Raw genomic sequence first — 18,753 nt, 5'->3', positions numbered from 1 at the left:
TTGGGAGTCCCATAGGGCAGTGCACAATTGGCTCAGCGTCTTCCAGGTTAGAGTTTGGCCGGGGTAAGCCGCCATTGTAAATTAGAATTTGTTCTTAACTGACTTGCCCAGTCAAATAAATAAAATATGTTCATCCCCATTCTTTTTGTTTCCTTCTAATAAATGTTTTTCAACAGAATTGGCGGAATGAATACACGCCTGATCACACGCCGAGTACTCGGACAAAACGAGTATCGTAACGGATATGGGCAGTTTTCTGGATACAATGTATTTTGTTGATCGGAAGAAAACGGTAGGGGTAGGGTAGGGAAAGGGTAGGGAAAACACATGAAACGAATGCGCAACTTGGCTACCGGCTGCAAATTGAGGACACAGACACACCCACCCCTCAGCATGCTGCTCCTGCAGCTTTTGCAGTTTGGAAGTGCAGGTAGGTCTTTTGCCAACATCTATTGTGGCATATTAAAACGCTTTCATAGCAGCCACATACAAACAGCATGAGCCCCGTTGATTTTTTGGTAATTCCTTTTCGCATCTAGGCTCTCTCCTCTCACCTTTTCCCTTTGTTTGTGTACTTCAGTGCAAAACACACCAGCTGTCTGTGACAAGCCTGAAAAAACCATTCCAAGCCAAACCATCATATCATGACCGCTAACTGTTACACACAGCCTACATAGCCATATAAGCTAACTTCAAGTCAACATAGCTACTAGAACGAATGTGTTAGTAAACCACTACAATCATGCCATTACAAAAAGTTTTGAAGCTGCAGTAAAAGTGCAGTATTTGCAGTTGACTATGATATTTTGGGTGCAGTGATTGCAGAATAACTGCAGTGTACTGCAAGTGAACAACATTTATACTGCACTGTAACTGCAGTTACACTGCAAAATTACTGCAGTAAAGTGTTATTTTGGACGTAGTATTCGCAGCATAAGTGGTCATACATGTAACTACTGTGTAAGTCTATGGAAGGGGGTGTCAACCATGAGCGTCCTCGCTTTTGTATTGAAGTCAATGCACCAAGAGGAGGATGGAAACTAGCTGTCCTCCAGCTACACCATGGTGCTACCCTACAGAGTGCTGCTGAGGCTACTGTAGATCTTCATCACCAAACTATTTGGTGAAATGTGAATATATTTATTGTAGTTTTATCTAAAAAGAATAACTTTTTAAATGTTTCACTGTTTTTATTTTATGAAATTCACTGAGAAGGATGGTCCTCCCCTTCCTCTTCTGAGGAGCCTCCTCTGCTGTATTATTACTCCTCTGCTCATTATTCTGTTCATATGGCTCTGGCTATGTGCAGTGTTGGGTATATGGATCTAAGTCTCTCATAGAATACTATTAAATTAAGGAAACACAGTACATATATAGAAGGTCATTTGAGTGAACTACCTGTTATGTGAAGTGTCTGTACCTGTCCAGTCGGTTTATTTTTCTTGATTAGTCTGTAGATCAATTCCCTCCTCTCATCCTGCAACTCGCTTCTAACTCATAGCTAATCGCTAATCTTCATCTGCTACATTCTCCAGTCCTTTTTTCTTTTTTTCAGCTCCAGCACTGCGTGCATGTATGGTTCCTTGTCTTTCTTTTTCTCCTCATTCAGTCTCTCCTCTCCTTCCATAATCTCTCTCACTCTCTAATTTTCTCCCTCCACCTTCTCTCTCACCAACTCCATTTCCTTCTTGACCCTGCTTTCCATGTCCTTAACCATCTACCTCTTTCTCACTCTCCTTCATCTTCTCCTTCAATCCTTCCAACTCCTCCATCAATCTCTTCATATCTTCCACTTTTCTCTCGATTTCCTTTCTCTCTGTTGTCTTCTCTTCCATTCTCTTAATCCACTCTGACTCTTCATCTCTATCCTCCACTTCTCTTCCAACTCCTCCTTTTCTCTCTCTTCTCCTCTATTTCCTTCCTTCCCAGCTCCTTTCTTGTTTACCTTCTCTCCCACAACCTCAATGAACTCTCTCACTTTCTTCATCTTGGTTGTCCACATTTCCTCTGTCCCCGCCTTCACAAGCTCCACCTCTTTCTCTTTCTTCTCCTCCATCTTTGCCATCACCCTCTCTACATTCATCTTCAGCTTCTCCTTTCTAACTTCATCTACCCCACCTGTTTCTCTTTCTTGTCCTCCGTCTCTATCCTCACCCCCTCTATTTCCATATTTAGCCTCTCCTCCATATCCTTCTTCACACGCTCCACCTCCACCTTCCTCTCCTCATACTCCCTATTTCCCTCCACTTCTTTCTCTCCCCTTTGCTGCCCCTCTTTTCCCTTTTTTATCTTCTCCTTCAATCCCACCAACTCCTCTCTCACTTTCTTCACCTCCTCCCTTGCATTCTCTTCCATATCCATTTTAATTCTGTCCATCTCCTGTTTCTTTTTAATCATCTCCTTTTCTTGTCATCTTTTTCAATCTCTCATCCACATCCACTTTCACCCTTTCCACAATCTTATTCCTCCACTCTAACTTTTCTTTCTCCTTTTCCAAATGCAACTTTCTCCACTTCATTGACCTTCTTCCTCACCCTCGGTTTGTCTTTCTCCACCTCATCTCTCTGCCTTGCCACCTCCTTCTCTTTCATCTTTACCTCCTCCTTCCTCTTCTTCATTTCATCCTTTGCGAACTCCACTCCCTTCTCCAACACCCCCTTCTTTATTTCTATATTCTCTCCCTCCTTCTCGATCTTCTCCAGTAGTGCACAGAGATCCTTGACAAGGTCCCCCATCTCTCCATCCAAACTTTCCTTAATCTCCTTAACACTCTCTATCTCCCCCTTTCCATTTCATTCCTCCAGCCAACATGAAGTTCACTACTCCCCAACACTGGGCATTATGAGGCTTAAGACTCATGACATTATTATGCTCCAGAATGATAGCCCCAGAGTTCAAATGAAATGCTTCTGGTCCTGTGCCTAATCCCCTATGTAGACTACCATTGTGTCCTCAAATATGTCCCTACATCAAATATTATTCTAAATAAATCTATAGAGTGGGCTCTTTAAATGAACTTCTCCACCAGGGGTCCCCCTTCCAGTATGTAGCAACTTAAATGGGGGCCAGAACAATTTTTATATAAAATAAGGGCATGCTTCCAAATCATTTATAGTAGCTCAATGTATTTTTTCATTCTAAAATTGAGCATGTTAAATATAATAATTTCCAACCTAACAGCCCTTTTCAATATACACTGCACAGTTGAAGTCGGAAGTTTACATACACCTTAACCAAATACATTTAAACTCAGTTTATCACAATCCCTGTTCTTTAATCCAAGTAAAAATACCCTGTTTTAGGTCAGTTAGGATCACCACTTTATTTTAAGAATGTGAAATGTCAGAAAAATAGTAGAGAGAATAATTTATTTCAGTTTTTATTTCTTTCATCACATTCCCAGTGGGTCAGAAGTTTACATACACTCAATTAGTATTTGGTAGCATTGCCTTTAAATTGTTTAACTTTGGTCAAACGCTTCGGGTATCCTTCACAACCTTCCCACAATAAGTGTGGTGAATTTTTTTTTCAATGGGATTGAGGTCAGGGCTTTGTGATGGCCACTCCAATACCTTGACTGATGTGGTGTAGTCCTCAATGCCATCGGGAAGAATCCCGGAACATATTCCAGTCTGTGCTAGCAAAACAGTCCTGTAGCTTAGCATCTGCATCATCTGACCACTTCTTTATTGACCGAGTCACTGGTGCTTCCTGCTATAGTTTCTGCTTGAATGCAGGAATCAGGAGGAAAGAATTATGGTCAGATTTGCTAAATGGAGGGTGAGGGAGAGCTTTGTATGCATCTCTGTGTGTGGAGGAAAGGTGGTCTAGAGTTTTTTTTTCTCTCTGGTTGCACATTTAACATGCTGGTAGAAATTAGTTTAAAAGGATTTAAGTCCGTGGCCACTAGGAGCGCCGCCTCTGAATGAGCATTTTCCTGTTTGTTTATGGCTTTATACAGCTCATTGAGTGAGGACTTAGTGCCAGCATCAGTTTGTGGTGGTTAATAGACAGCTATGAAAAATATAGATGCAAACTCTCTTGGTAAATAATCTGGTCTACATCTTATCATGAGTAACTCTACCTCAGGTGAGCAAAACCTCGAGACTTCCTTAATTTGAGATTTTCTGCACCAACTGTTGTTTACAAATATACACAGACCACCACCCCTTGTCTTACCGGAGGCAGCGGTTCTATCTTGTCGATGTAGCGTAAATCCCGCCAGCTGTACATTAACCATGTCGTCGTTCAGCCACGACTTGGTGAAACATAAGATATTACAGTTTTGACCTACGTCCCCGATATCTCCATCTCTTTCTCATGCGAATGACGGGGATGTGGGACTTGTCGGGTGTCTGAAGTAAATCTGTTGCGTCCGACTCGTTAAAGACAAAATCTTTGTCCAGTACGAGGTGAGTAATCACTGTGTCACACCCTGACCATAGTTTGCTTTGTATGTTTCTATGTTTTGTTTGGTCTGGGTGTGATCTGAGTGGGCATTCTATGTTGTGTGTCTAGTTTGTCTGTTTCTGTGTTTGGCCTGATATGGTTCTCAATCAGAGGCAGGTGTTAGTCATTGTCTCTGATTGGGAACCATATTTAGGTAGCCTGTTTGGTGTTGGGTTTTGTAGGTGATTGTTCCTGTCTCTGTGTTTGCACCAGATAGGGCTGTTTTGGTTTTTCACATTTCTTGTTTTGTTAGTCTATTCATGTATAGTTTCTTTATTAAAGAACCATGAATAATAACCACGCTGCATTTTGGTCCGCCTCTCCTTTGACTCAAGAAAACCGTTACAGAATCACCCACCACAACAGGACCAAGCGGCGTGGTGACAGGCAGCGGCAGCAGGAGCAGCGAAGTATGGACTATACTACTTGGGAGGAAATAGACAGGTGGGCGGTCGACCCAGGGAGAGTGCCGGAGCCCGCCTGGGATTCGCTGGAGCAGTGCGAGGAGGGTTATAGGAGAAAAGAGTTGGAGAGACGAGCACGGCGACGCGGACGGATGCCCGAGAGTCAGACCCAAAAATGTATTGGGGGGGGCACACAGGGAGTATGGCGAAGCCAGGTAGGAGACCTGCGCCAACTTCCTGTGCTTACCGGGGGGCTAGAGAGACCGGGCAGGCACCGTGTTATGCTTTGGAGCGCACGGTGTCCCCAGTGCGGGTGCATAGCCCGGTGCGGTACATTCCAGCTCCGCGTATCGGCCGGGCTAGAGTGGGCATCGAGCCAAGTGCCATGAAGCCGGCTCTACGCATCTGGTCTCCAGTGCGTCTCCTTGGGCCGGCTTACATGGCACCAGCCTTGTGCATGGTGTCCCCGGTTCGCCTGCATAGCCCAGTGCGGGCTATTCCACCTCGCCGCACTGGCAGGGCGACCGGGACCATTCAACCGGGTAAGGTTGGGCAGGCTCGGTGCTCAAGAGCTCCAGTGCGCCTGCACGGTCCGGTCTATCCGGTACCACCTCCACGCACCAGCCCTCTGGTGGCAGCCCCCCGCACCAGGCTGCCTCTCCATCTCATCCCTACAGCTGCTCCTGCCTGTCCGGCGCTGCCGGAGTCTCCCGCCTGTCCGGCGCTGCCGGAGTCTGAGGCGCCAGAGCCCCTCTGTCCCGAGCTGCCAGAGCTTCCGCCCCTCTGTCCAGAGCTTCCGCCCCTCTGTCCAGAGCTTCCGCCCCTCTGTCCAGAGCTTCCGCCCCCCTGTCCCGAGCTGCCCCTCTGTCCCGAGCTGCCCCCCTGTCCCGAGCTGTCCCTCAGTCCATTGGGGTCATTTAGAAGGGTCGCCGTGGTTAGGAGGCCACGGAAGCGGACAATGTGGCGGACTAAGACTATGGTGAAGTGGGGGCCACGTCCAGCACCAGAGCCGCCACCGCGGACAGATGCCCACCCAGACCCTCCCCAATAGGTTCAGGTTTTGCGGCCGGAGTCCGCACCTTGGGGGGGGTACTGTCACACCCTGACCATAGTTTGCTTTGTATGTTTCTATGTTTTGTTTGGTCAGGGTGTGATCTGAGTGGGCATTCTATGTTGTGTGTCTAGTTTGTCTGTTTCTGTGTTTGGCCTGATATGGTTCTCAATCAGAGGCAGGTGTTAGTCATTGTCTCTGATTGGGAATCATATTTAGGTAGCCTGTTTGGTGTTGGGTTTTGTGGGTGATTGTTCCTGTCTCTGTGCTTGCACCAGATAGGGCTGTTTTGGTTTTTCACATTTCTTGTTTTGTTAGTCTATTCATGTATAGTTTCTTTATTAAAGAACCATGAATAATAATAATAATAGCGTTTTGGTCCGCCTCTCCTTCGACTCAAGAAAACTGTTACACACTGTCCTTGATATCCAGAAGCTATTTTTGGTCATAAGAGACGGTGGCAGAAACATTATATACAAAATAAGTTACAAAAAACACGTAAAACACACTCGATAGCACAATTGGTTCAGAGCCCGTAATACGGCAGCCATCTCCTCCAGCGCCATTAACACAACCCGTGGATGCGCGACATACACCTAGTTTGCTGAAAGGTGTCACATATAAAGTGAGACTAGCTCATGACATTTAACAGTGGATGTACGGAGAAAATGCCCTCTTTTTTTCCTCATTCCTGTGGGGTGGGGGTCTGTGCGGCACACAGCAGGTATTGCTTTTGTTCCAGCATGAGAAGGAATGGCGAACCCTTTGAAGAACCCTTTTGGTTCCAGGTAGAACCCTTTTGGGTTCAATGCAGAACTCTTTCCACATAGGGTTCTTCATGAAAACCAAAAATATTTTACCTGGAACCAAAAAGGTTATCCTATGGGGACAGCCGAAGAAACCCTTTGGAACCTTTTTTTCAAAGAGTGCATGATTCTCTATACCATATCTGATGGCCTGCCGGGCATCTCCCAGGCTGAAAACTGAAAATATACCTTTTCGGCAGGTTCAGGGGGTTAACTACCTTCATTCATTGTATGTCTAATTAAATATATTTATTTGATTCCGAGTTCTTCATTTAACATTTGTTTAACAGTCTTCAAGAGGTGTTTTCATTTTCTTCATCCTCATCTTCCATCTTCATTCTTCTTAGTCTTTACCAAGAAAGAACAAGGAACCAGTGGTGTAAAGTACTTAAGGAAAAATACTTTAAAGTAGTACTTAAGTAGTTTTTTGGGTTATCTGTACTTTACTGTACTAATCATATTTTTGACATTTACTTCACTACATTCCTAAAGAAAATAATGTACTTTTTATGCCATACATTCCTGACACCCAAAAGGACTTTCTACATTTTGTATGCTTAGCAGGACAGGAAAATGGTCCAATTCATTCACTTATCAAGAGAACATCCCTGGTCATCTATACTGCCTCTGATCTGGCGGACTCAATAAACACAAATGCTTAGTTTGTAAATGATGTCTGAGATTTGCAGTGTACCCCTGGCTATCTGTAAATACAAATACAATAACATGGTGCCGTCTGGTTTGCTTAATATAAGGAATTTCAAATCATTTTTACTTTCACTTTTAATACTTAAGTATATTTAAAACCAAATACTTTTAGACTTTTACTCAAGTAGTATTTTACTCTGTGACTCACTTTTACTTACTTTACCTCAAGTATGACAATTGCATACTTTTCCCAACACTACAAGGAACAGATGCCTTTGCAGCGTATTTGCTATGATCTCAGGGTAAAGCTTCATGAAATTAAATGTAATTCAAACAATGAGAGAATTATTTAATTAACATGTGTTTATAAATGAATGACATAAATTCAACTGTGGCACATTTTCCAATCACCAAACTCTATTGATCAGGAGCTACACAATAACTTTTACACTGGTTGAAAATCATACTCACAGAAAACAGCAAAAACCCACATATTTATCTGCCGATTTAGATGTATTAAGCAAGTAAACTTCCCTGATAATGAGTTAGGTGTTAGTTTGTGACTTAAGGTTTGGTATGGTAGTGACTAAGGTATGGGGTTAGTTCGTGACTTAAGGTGTGGTATGGTAGTGACTAAGGTATGGGGTTAATTATTGACTTAAGGTGTGGTATGGTAGTGACTAAGGTATGGGGTTAGTTCGTGACTTAAGGTGTGGTATGGTAGTGACTAAGGTATGGGGTTAATTATTGACTTAAGGTGTGGTATGGTAGTGACTAAGGTATGGGGTTAGTTCGTGACTTAAGGTGTGGTATGGTAGTGACTAAGGTATGGGGTTAATTATTGACTTAAGGTGTGGTATGGTAGTGACTAAGGTATGGGGTTAGTTCGTGACTTAAGGTGTGGTATGGTAGTGACTAAGGTATGGGGTTAATTATTGACTTAAGGTGTGGTATGGTAGTGACTAAGGTATGGGGTTAGTTCGTGACTTAAGGTGTGGTATGGTAGTGACTAAGGTATGGGGTTAGTTATTGACTTAAGGTGTGGTATGGTAGTGACTAAGGTATGGGGTTAGTTCGTGACTTAAGGTGTGGTATGGTAGTGACTAAGGTATGGGGTTAGTTCGTGACTTAAGGTGTGGTATGGTAGTGACTAAGGTATGGGGTTAATTATTGACTTAAGGTGTGGTATGGTAGTGACTAAGGTATGGGGTTAGTTCGTGACTTAAGGTGTGGTATGGTAGTGACTAAGGTATGGGGTTAATTATTGACTTAAGGTGTGGTATGGTAGTGACTAAGGTATGGGGTTAGTTCGTGACTTAAGGTGTGGTATGGTAGTGACTAAGGTATGGGGTTAATTATTGACTTAAGGTGTGGTATGGTAGTGACTAAGGTATGGGGTTAGTTCGTGACTTAAGGTGTGGTATGGTAGTGACTAAGGTATGGGGTTAGTTATTGACTTAAGGTGTGGTATGGTAGTGACTAAGGTATGGGGTTAGTTCGTGACTTAAGGTGTGGTATGGTAGTGACTAAGGTATGGGGTTAGTTCGTGACTTAAGGTGTGGTATGGTAGTGACTAAGGTATGGGATTAGTTAGTGACTTAAGGTGTGGTATGGTAGTGACTAAGGTATGGGGTTAGTTCGTGACTTAAGGTGTGGTATGGTAGTGACTAAGGTATGGGGTTAGTTATTGACTTAAGGTGTGGTATGGTAGTGAATAAGGTATGGGATTAGTTAGTGACTTAAGGTGTGGTATGGTAGTGACTAAGGTATGGGGTTAGTTATTGACTTAAGGTGTGGTATGGTAGTGACTAAGGTATGGGGTTAGTTCGTGACTTAAGGTGTGGTATGGTAGTGACTAAGGTATGGGGTTAGTTATTGACTTAAGGTGTGGTATGGTAGTGACTAGGGTATGGGATTAGTTAGTGACTTAAGGTGTGGTATGGTAGTGACTAAGGTATGGGGTTAGTTATTGACTTAAGGTGTGGTATGGTAGTGAATAAGGTATGGGATTAGTTAGTGACTTAAGGTGTGGTATGGTAGTGACTAAGGTATGGGGTTAATTATTGACTTAAGGTGTGGTATGGTAGTGAATAAGGTATGGGATTAGTTAGTGACTTAAGGTGTGGTATGGTAGTGACTAAGGTATGGGGTTAGTTATTGACTTAAGGTGTGGTATGGTAGTGAATAAGGTATGGGATTAGTTAGTGACTTAAGGTGTGGTATGGTAGTGACTAAGGTATGGGGTTAGTTATTGACTTAAGGTGTGGTATGGTAGTGACTAGGGTATGGGATTAGTTAGTGACTTAAGGTGTGATATGGTAGTGAATAAGGTATGGGGTTAGTTAGTGACTTAAGGTTTGGTATGGTAGTGAATAAGGTATGGGACTAGTTAGTGACTTAAGGTGTGGTATGGTAGTGAATAAGGTATGGGGTTAGTTAGTGAATTAAGGTGTGGTATGGTAGTGACTAAGGTATGGGGTTAGTTAGGGTTTTAGGGTTATGTATGGTAGTCACTGAGGAAAGGGTTAAGCTTAGATTAGAAAACAAAAACAACAACACACCAGGATTCGTACCACTGCCACTCGTGGTGTTTGGGGTGAACATTGTAAAATTCAGGATGATGCGGTCATTTTGTTTTGGGATGTAACAGCCAATACCTGCAGAAATAATATCAAAATAGGACAATGTGTGAGTAATTATACAGTATGTGCAACCTTTTGGTGACAGTTGTTATTTTTTATGAATGTAAATGATTGAAAATAACTCCTGCATAATTTTTTTCCTTACTGTATTTCTCTACCTTTGCAGAGAAAGAGAAAGATGAAGACAGAGAGACGGTCCGACAGATCGTATTGACCGACCAAAAGACATTCCATCACTACTCACCCACATCAGGTCTGATTATGGTCCCATTCCCCCCAGTCTGAACAAGGAGCTCCCAGAAAGTCTTCTCAGTATTGTTCCCAGCCACACCATTCACACTCACCAGGAAGGGACCTCTGTATACTTGAAACTGCAAAAACAACAGTGCTCACCAATGACACCTGACTACATAACATAAATTCACTGACACACCAACTGCCGAGAATCTAACGAAACAGCATCTAACAATGAGCCAATTTAACTTAATAATCTACTAACTTGAATCCTGCATTGGTCTCCTGCAGTCGTCTCATGGCACCGATAAGGATCCCTTTGAATGCGACATCAGTACTGTAGGTCTTATTGGGTGTTTTTGAGATGCTGTTGACTACCACCAACTCAATGGAAGACTCTGTTTAAATTGTAATTTACAATGTCAACTATACTGTAGTGTATAGGTGATAGAGATGACATTACAAAGAGGTAAAGTAAATAAATATATTCTACATTACTTTCAGTCAGGATCCCAGGAACCAGCAACAGCAGAGCTGCGGAGAGAAAAGATGCCATGAGCATACTCATCATGAATTCAGGTTCTGTTGGAAGTGTCCAGGACTCATTTCATACATTACGTTTTATGTTGAACCGATAGCCACTCCTTATCTGGGGAGTTTCTGACAAGGAAATAAATGTATTTCCTCTTCCCTCTTTCTCAAGTTATTGTGTAATGTATGTGTAACACATGTTTTGAACTGGCATATGGCATGAGTGCCAATCTGTTTACAAGTGCTATCATGCCAACTCATTGTCACGCATTGTAATGCCAAATACTCAATTGTGAGATGCCTGCAGTGCCTCTAGGGCAGGGCTGTCCATCCCTCTTCCTGGAGATCTACCGTCCTGTGGGTTTTCAGTCCATCCCTAATTTAACACACTTGAGTCTACGAATTAGCTGCTCAACAAGATCTTAACTAGATGAATCAGATATTCTAAATTAGGGTTGGATCGAAATCCTACAGGACAGTAGATCTCCAGGAAGAGGGTTGGGCAGCATTGCTGTAGAGGATCTTTAGTTTCGCTGTTCATCCACCAGGGGTAACCATTAAGTAATTATTTAGATTGAGGGCCACACAAATTAAGGGAATGTACAGTCTATAAGGACATGCTTACAAACCAATCGAGATACGCTCAATTATATATTTTAAATTAGGAAATTGAACCTGTTGATTAAATTAAATATATGAGTAATGTCAAACCTAACAGCCTTTTACAATATCTCCATATGAACTTATGCTATTCATACACATATGACAATATAGTAGATTGGATAATAATTGAAATTTAGATATCCAGGCACTCTGCGTTGTTTCTTGACTAAGAACAACCTTTAGCCGTGGTATATTGGCCAAATACCACACACCCACTGGCCTTATTGCTTAAGCATACACTTGAGAAGGAGTTTGAACTGATAATCTCAAGCCTCACCCAAAGTAAACCTGAATCAGCAGCATCAGCTTCATTGGAACAGGTGCCAGTCTTAAAGGGACAGCGCAAATAAAAAGTTCAGTTGAAGTAAAGAAAAATCACAATCACACTATATTGTGAACCCTGCTATAGAATAGCATCACATTAATTAAGGTAGTTAATCCATCCAAACAAAATCATGCTACCTGTGGTCCATTTGATGTAACCTGAATAGTGGGTCTCGTTATGTATACAAGCGATTGTTAGTAAATAGTGGCAATGGCCATAAAGGTATCTGCGCAGTGGCGGTCAATTCTGTGTAAAATGAGCGAGGACAATGTTTTTTTTTAGGAGCATGGCCTTATTTCTATTACAGCATATTGGATGACTGTCATTCATATCCCATTCACCCAGCTCAAATTAACATTGACAGGTTTTAGCTACTACATGATGCTCGACTTTTCCCTTTACTGACCATGAGGTTGCCTCAACTTAGCCTATGAATGAAAGTTTACAACGCAGGTGCAAAGGTGGAGAGAAATTTGAATAATCAAGTTGACAGACATTGACACACTTCACAATATTGCCAACATCTAGCTGATCTAGGGTGTAATCATTAGTCCAACAGTTGCAAACGAAAGTTTCTCTTTGACAAATTCAGGTATGTTTTTGGGCTCCTGAGTGGCTCAGAGGTCTAAGGCTAAGGCTCATCTCTGTGCTAGAAGTGTCACTACAGACCCTGGTTCGATTCCAGACTGTATCACAACTGTCAGTGATTGGGAGTCCCATAGGGCAGTGCACAATTGGCCCAGCGTCTTCCAGGTTAGGGTTTGGCCGTAAGCCGCCATTGTAAATAAGAATTGGTTCTTAACTGACTAGCCTAGTTAAATATGTTTATCTCCATTCTTTTTGCTTCCTTCTAATAAATGTTTTTCAACAGAATTTGCGGAATGAATACACCCCTGATCACACGCAAACACAGTTCACATTCATATAGGGGTGTGCCGAGTAGTCGGACAAAACGAGTATCGTAACGGATATGGGCAGTTTTCTGGATACAATGATGAACCTAGTATTTTGTTGATCGGAAGAAAACGTATTTTCGGGTGCCAGGAAGCAACTTTGTCATGCCAGTCAGTCACAGAGTTTCTAAACCATACTGTGTACTCTTTGAGTCGTTGTTGTGCGGTCTGAATAACTCAACTGTCTAGTTTACCTGTCTGTAAAGAGAAGTGCGGGCTGAATATTGATCCTGCTGCTCATGTTGGGTAGAATGAAGCTGTATTTCTCCGTCTACTCGCTTCATAATTTCACCCGATCACATTTCTTTGCATGTTTTCGGTCTGATCATTTAGGTCGCTGCTGCCTGCTATTATGATAAATCACATGGCGAGGACGTTTGCTATCAAGCTATCAATGTGCGTAATATCTAACAAGTGGGGAAAGGGTAGGGAAAACACATGAAACGAATGCGCAACTTGGCTACCGGCTGCAAGTTGAGGACACACACACAGAGGCACGTACACACCCACCCCTCCGCGTGCTGCTCCTGCAGCTTTTGCAGTTTGGAAGTGCAGGTAGGTCTTTTGCCAACATCTATTGTGGCATATTAATACGCTTTCATAGCAGCCACATACAAACAGCATGAGCCCCGTTGATTTTTCGGCAATTCCTTTTCGCATCTAGGCTCTCTCCTCTCACCTTTTCCCTTTGTTTGTGTACTTCAGTGCAAAACACACCAGCTGTCTGTGACAAGCCCGAAAAAAACATTCCAAGCCAAACCATCATATCATGACCGCTAACTGTTACACACAGCCTACATAGCCATATAAGCTAACTTCAAGTCAACATAGCTACTAGAACGAATGTGTTAGTAAACCACTACAATCATGCCATTACAAAAAGTTTTGAAGCTGCAGTAAAAGTGCAGTATTTGCAGTTGACTATGATATTTTGGGTGCAGTGATTGCAGAATAACTGCAGTGTACTGCAGGTGAACGACATTTATACAGCACTGTAACTGCAGTTACACTGCAAAATTACTGCAGTAAAAAAAGTGTTATTTAGGGCGTATTATTTGCAGCATAAGTGGTCATACATGTAACTACTGTGTAAGTCTATGGAAGGGGGTGTCAACCACATGCTTCCTCGCTTTTGTATTGAAGTCAATGCACCAAGAGGAGGATGGAAACTAGCTGTCCTCCAGCTACACCATGGTGCTACCCTACAGAGTGCTGCTGAGGCTACTGTAGATCTTCATTGCAAAACAGTGTGTTTTGATCAATTATTTGGTGAAATGTGAATATATTTATTGTAGTTTTATCTTTATACATTTTAAATGTTTCACTATTTTTATTTTATGAAATTCACTGAGGAGGATGGTCCTGCAGTATAGGTTATATGGATCGAAGTCTCTCATAGAATACTATTAAGTTAAGGAAACACAGTACATATATAGAAGGTCATTTGAGTGAACTACAGTGCCTTGCGAAAGTATTCGGCCCCCTTGAACTTTGCGACCTTTTGCCACATTTCAGGCTTCAAACATAAAGATATAAAACTGTATTTTTTTTGTGAAGAATCAACAAGAAGTGGGACACAATCATGAAGTGGAACGACATTTATTGGATATTTCAAACTTTTTTAACAAATAAAAAACAGAAAAATTGGGCGTGCAAAATTATTCAGCCCCTTTACTTTCAGTGCAGCAAACTCTCTCCAGAAGTTCAGTGAGGATCTCTGCATGATCCAATGTTAACCTAAATGACTAATGATGATAAATACAATCCACCTGTGTGTAATCAAGTCTCCGTATAAATGCACCTGCACTGTGATAGTCTCAGAGGTCCGTTAAAAGCGCAGAGAGCATCATGAAGAACAAGGAACACACCAGGCAGGTCCGAGATACTGTTGTGAAGAAGTTTAAAGCCGGATTTGGATACAAAAAGATTTCCCAAGCTTTAAACATCCCAAGGAGCACTGTGCAAGCGATAATATTGAAATGGAAGGAGTATCAGACCACTGCAAATCTACCAAGACCTGGCCGTCCCTCTAAACTTTCAGCTCATACAAGGAGAAGACTGATCAGAGATGCAGCCAAGAGGCCCATGATCATTCTGGATGAACTGCAGAGATCTACAGCTGAGGTGGGAGACTCTGTCCATAGGACAACAATCAGTCGTATATTGCACAAATCTGGCCTTTATGGAAGAGTGGCATGAAGAAAGCTATTTCTTAAAGATATCCATAAAAAGTGTTGTTTAAAGTTTGCCACAAGCCACCTGGGAGACACACCAAACATGTGGAAGAAGGTGGTCAGATGAAACCAAAATTGAACTTTTTGGCAACAATGCAAAACGTTATGTTTGGCGTAAAAACAACACAGCTCATCACCCTGAACACATCATCCCCACTGTCAAACTGCTTTTCTTCAGCAGGGACAGGGAAGATGGTTAAAATTGATGGGGCCAAATACAGGACCATTCTGGAAGAAAACCTGATGGAGTCTGCAAAAGACCTGAGACTGGGACGGATATTTGTCTTCCAACAAGACAATGATCCAAAACATAAAGCAAAATCTACAATGGAATGGTTCAAAAATAAACATATCCAGGTGTTAGAATGGCCAAGTCAAAGTCCAGACCTGAATCCAATCGAGAATCTGTGGAAAGAACTGAAAACTGCTGTTCACAAATGCTCTCCATCCAACCTCACTGAGCTCGAGCTGTTTTGCAAGGAGGAATGGGAAAAAAATGTCAGTCTCTCGATGTGCAAAACTGATAGAGACATACCCCAAGTGACTTACAGCTGTAATCGCAGCAAAAGGTGGCGCTACAAAGTATTAACTTAAGGGGGCTGAATAATTTTGCACGCCCAATTTTTCAGTTTTTGATTTGTTAAAAAAGTTTGAAATATCCAATAAATGTCGTTCCACTTCATGATTGTGTCCCACTTGTTGTTGATTCTTCACAAAAAAATACAGTTTTATATCTTTATGTTTGAAGCCTGAAATGTGGCAAAAGGTTGCAAAGTTCAAGGGGGCCGAATACTTTCGCAAGGCACTGTAGCTTGCTGTTGCTCGCTAATGTGTCCTGGAAGATAAACATGGGATGTTATAGTACCTGAAATGCATATGGTCCTATTTGTTTGCTGTGTCTTGGTAAAATTTCAACCCATTCTAAGTCACACAAAATCGTGGTACGGATACAGCTGTTAGACGGCTAACTTGTTCATCACCAAGTTAGCTGTATCTAAACTATTCGTTAGCAAGCTAGTCACCACGCTAGCTAGCTTTTGTGTTTTTTTCATTGAAAGGAAAGGTTTTTACTAGCTACGTAAGCTATTTTTTCTAATCTGTATTTTCAGAAACGATATCTGGCCATCACACCAGGTGCCACCGTCGGAGATAACCCACTAATTGCTAGTTATCTGACTAGACTCCCAAGCTATTTATTTTCTGACAGCTAAAAACATATCATCCCAGCTATGGTGACAAAAGCATCTCCCACCCCAAATGAGGAGAAGCTCTCGGCACGAATATGCTCCTGTGGAAACAAGATATCGGCCAAGGACACCCACTTGGTGTGATCGGCTTGCCTTGGGCTGCAACATGCCCAGGAAGCATCAGCTTCCCCCGGCACCTGTCCACACTGTGCCCTTTTCACCGTAAAGAGCTTCCGTCGCAGGCTCACACGACAAGCTAGCCTGAGTCAACAGGACTCTAACATGGGGGCTGGCATCCCCAATTACTCATCAGAGGCCATGAATATCCCCACAGGGAATCCTGGAGCGACGGCTAGCACTAGGCTGGGACGACCACCGCGATGCCATTGCCCTGTTGTTGGAGGACTCCAGCAACGACCTCACAACCCCCCTGCCGGGCTTCCTGATTGAAGACAACAACAACTCCATGGAGTTTTCCAACAGCCTCCTTTCAAAATCAGCTGACTGAAATGAAAGCCAGGCCTGATGGTGGGAGCACCCCCACCAGCTCTCGGTGTGGACCTGCGGGACATGTGCAAACAAGCTGCGAATAAACGGGTGATTCACTGGCCCAATGCAGTTGCAGAGACCACCACATCCCGCTACAAGGGTAAAAGGATACCCAAAGCCAAACGGACGGCCAAGCAATTACTACCAGTCTTCCCAGAATGCCTGGAGGTTACCCGTGCTTCTCCATTCAAGAACCCTGTCCAAGGTGGGTCGGTATTTGACTGCGTTGACATGGAAGGGATTGCTCACATGCCCCCTATCAAACCACCGGTGGCTTCCCATCTACATCCCAGCCAGAAGTCCTCCATGACCTCGACTGGACCCACCTTACCAACCAAGTAAGTGCGCTTCCAGTCCTCCGCGACAGAGAAGGTCTACAAGTCAGTCGCCACAGCGGTGAGGGCTCTCAGCACCGCCTTCATGCTTTTGGCATACCAAGCTGAGCTACAGGAGAGGCTTAAAGCCGCCGTCCAGGCATCAGGAAGAGCGATGGCGCTCATGATATCCCAGGAGAGGGCACGATGGCTCAATCTATCCACAGTGTCTGATAGTGAGAAGCTGAAGATCCTAGATGCTCCAGTAGACCCTAAAGACCTCTTTGGTCCCACTTCTGTCTGCCCAGGAAGACACAGCCCAGTGCCTCCCCTGTGCCTCGCCGCACCATTGTGCAGGCTGCAGCAGGTCAATCCCCCTCAACCTTTAGGATCCCCAGACGCTCCTTCTGTGGTGGTAGGCCACATAAGCGCTCTCCTGGTGCAGGCCAACCGAGCATACACAGTGTGTCAGGGACTGTCGTACACCCTCCCCTCGACAGGTTTTTACGAAGTGTACTGAGGCAGCCATAGTCCCACTCAGGGAGAGGGGCATTCAGCTGACGACATACATAGACGACTGGCTGCTGTGTGCTCAATCGAGGCAAGATGTCTTGGAACACAGTCAGCTGCTCTTGGAACACCTGACATTTCTAGGTATCAGAATAAACACATTTAAGAGCATTCTGATTCCCACGCAGACAGTCTCTTTCCTAGGTTTGTTTGGATGCACTTCAGCATTCCATCAGTGGATCTTTATGCATCAATGGAGAATAAAGTGTCCACAGTTCTTTTCCCTGAGGGATCGGGATGTACCAATGGGAGTGGCTACACGTCCTCCTGTATGCTTTCCCAACCCCTGGCCCTGATTTCCCCCACCCTAGCCAGGGTACGGACGAAGGGTCTCTCATTTTAATAGCACCACATTGTCCAGAGAATCACTGGCTAGCGGAGATCACACTACTGTGTGGTCAACTGTGGCCCCTCCCTCTGCATCGGGACCTACTGTGCCAGGCGCGCGGAGAGATTTTCCAGGCACTCTGGGCCTGGCCCGTGAACAGTTCAATTTGAACACTGACAGGTTTCCCCAAAATGTTATTTAGACTATTCAGAGTGCTAGAGCCTCATCCACCAGGTCCCTTTATAGTTGTAAATGGCACATATTGGAGGAATGGTGCACTAAATCACAGACGGTGACATTCCAGTGCTCTGTCCCGGTAATCCTGTCGCTTCTACAGCAATAATTAGACAAAGGAAAGGCTTTTTCTACTATTACGGTATATTCAGTAGCAATATTGGCTTGTCATGTTGGTTTTGGGAGCACGGAAGTGGTGGAACAACCCCTTGTTGCTTGTTTTATGAATGGTGCACGTTGTTTGCGTCCGGTGTCCAAACAGCTTGCCCTGTCAGGGGACTTGTCAGGGGACAGTTGTTTTGGATGCTCTATGACAACAGCCTTTCGAGCCCCTGGATCAGGTGGATCTGAAGATGCTTTAATTTAAGACAGCGGTATTACTAGCACTGGCCCCTCTGTCAAGCGTGTAAGTGACATTCATGCACACTCGGTGCACACGTCATGTGCACAACTTGCACCCAGTGACAATAGTGTATCATTACCACCTTTATCCCTAAGATTATTAATCCATTTTTGATGCGTCTTCACCTTGAGCTGGTAGCCCTTTTTTTTTTTTGTTGAAAGACAACCGCTACACCGCTTATTGTTTCTGACTTTACACATGCAGCACGTCCACGGTGTTTAAATGGCT

At 43.5% G+C, this 18,753-nt stretch overlaps 1 protein-coding gene and 1 pseudogene across 2 annotated transcripts in view; one reads left to right on the top strand and one right to left on the bottom strand.

Moving 5' to 3' along the window:
- Window positions 1–18,753, bottom strand: part of LOC110503547 (uncharacterized) — a 60,029-nt gene that overhangs the window by 3,704 nt on the left and 37,572 nt on the right. The window contains exons 1-2 of one of the 2 annotated variants that reach the window (XM_090218129.1): window positions 10,733–10,894; window positions 10,500–10,632 (exon numbers count right to left, since the gene is read on the bottom strand). In XM_090218129.1, coding sequence (XP_090074255.1) covers window positions 10,500–10,632; window positions 10,733–10,805 — 206 coding nt within the window. In that variant the 5' untranslated portion in view covers window positions 10,806–10,894. Of the gene's footprint in view, window positions 1–10,499; window positions 10,633–10,732; window positions 10,895–18,753 lie in introns of those variants that run through there. The other variant, XM_090218128.1, reaches the window with a different exon arrangement.
- Window positions 16,876–17,643, top strand: LOC149972333 (uncharacterized; annotated as a pseudogene).

Source organism: Oncorhynchus mykiss, chromosome 24, assembly GCF_057628025.1.
Source record: "Oncorhynchus mykiss isolate SJ-2025 chromosome 24, ASM5762802v1, whole genome shotgun sequence".
Lineage (NCBI taxonomy): Eukaryota > Metazoa > Chordata > Actinopteri > Salmoniformes > Salmonidae > Oncorhynchus > Oncorhynchus mykiss.
Note: the sequence above shows the minus strand (reverse complement) of the source record. Positions and strands in the feature narration are given on the sequence as shown.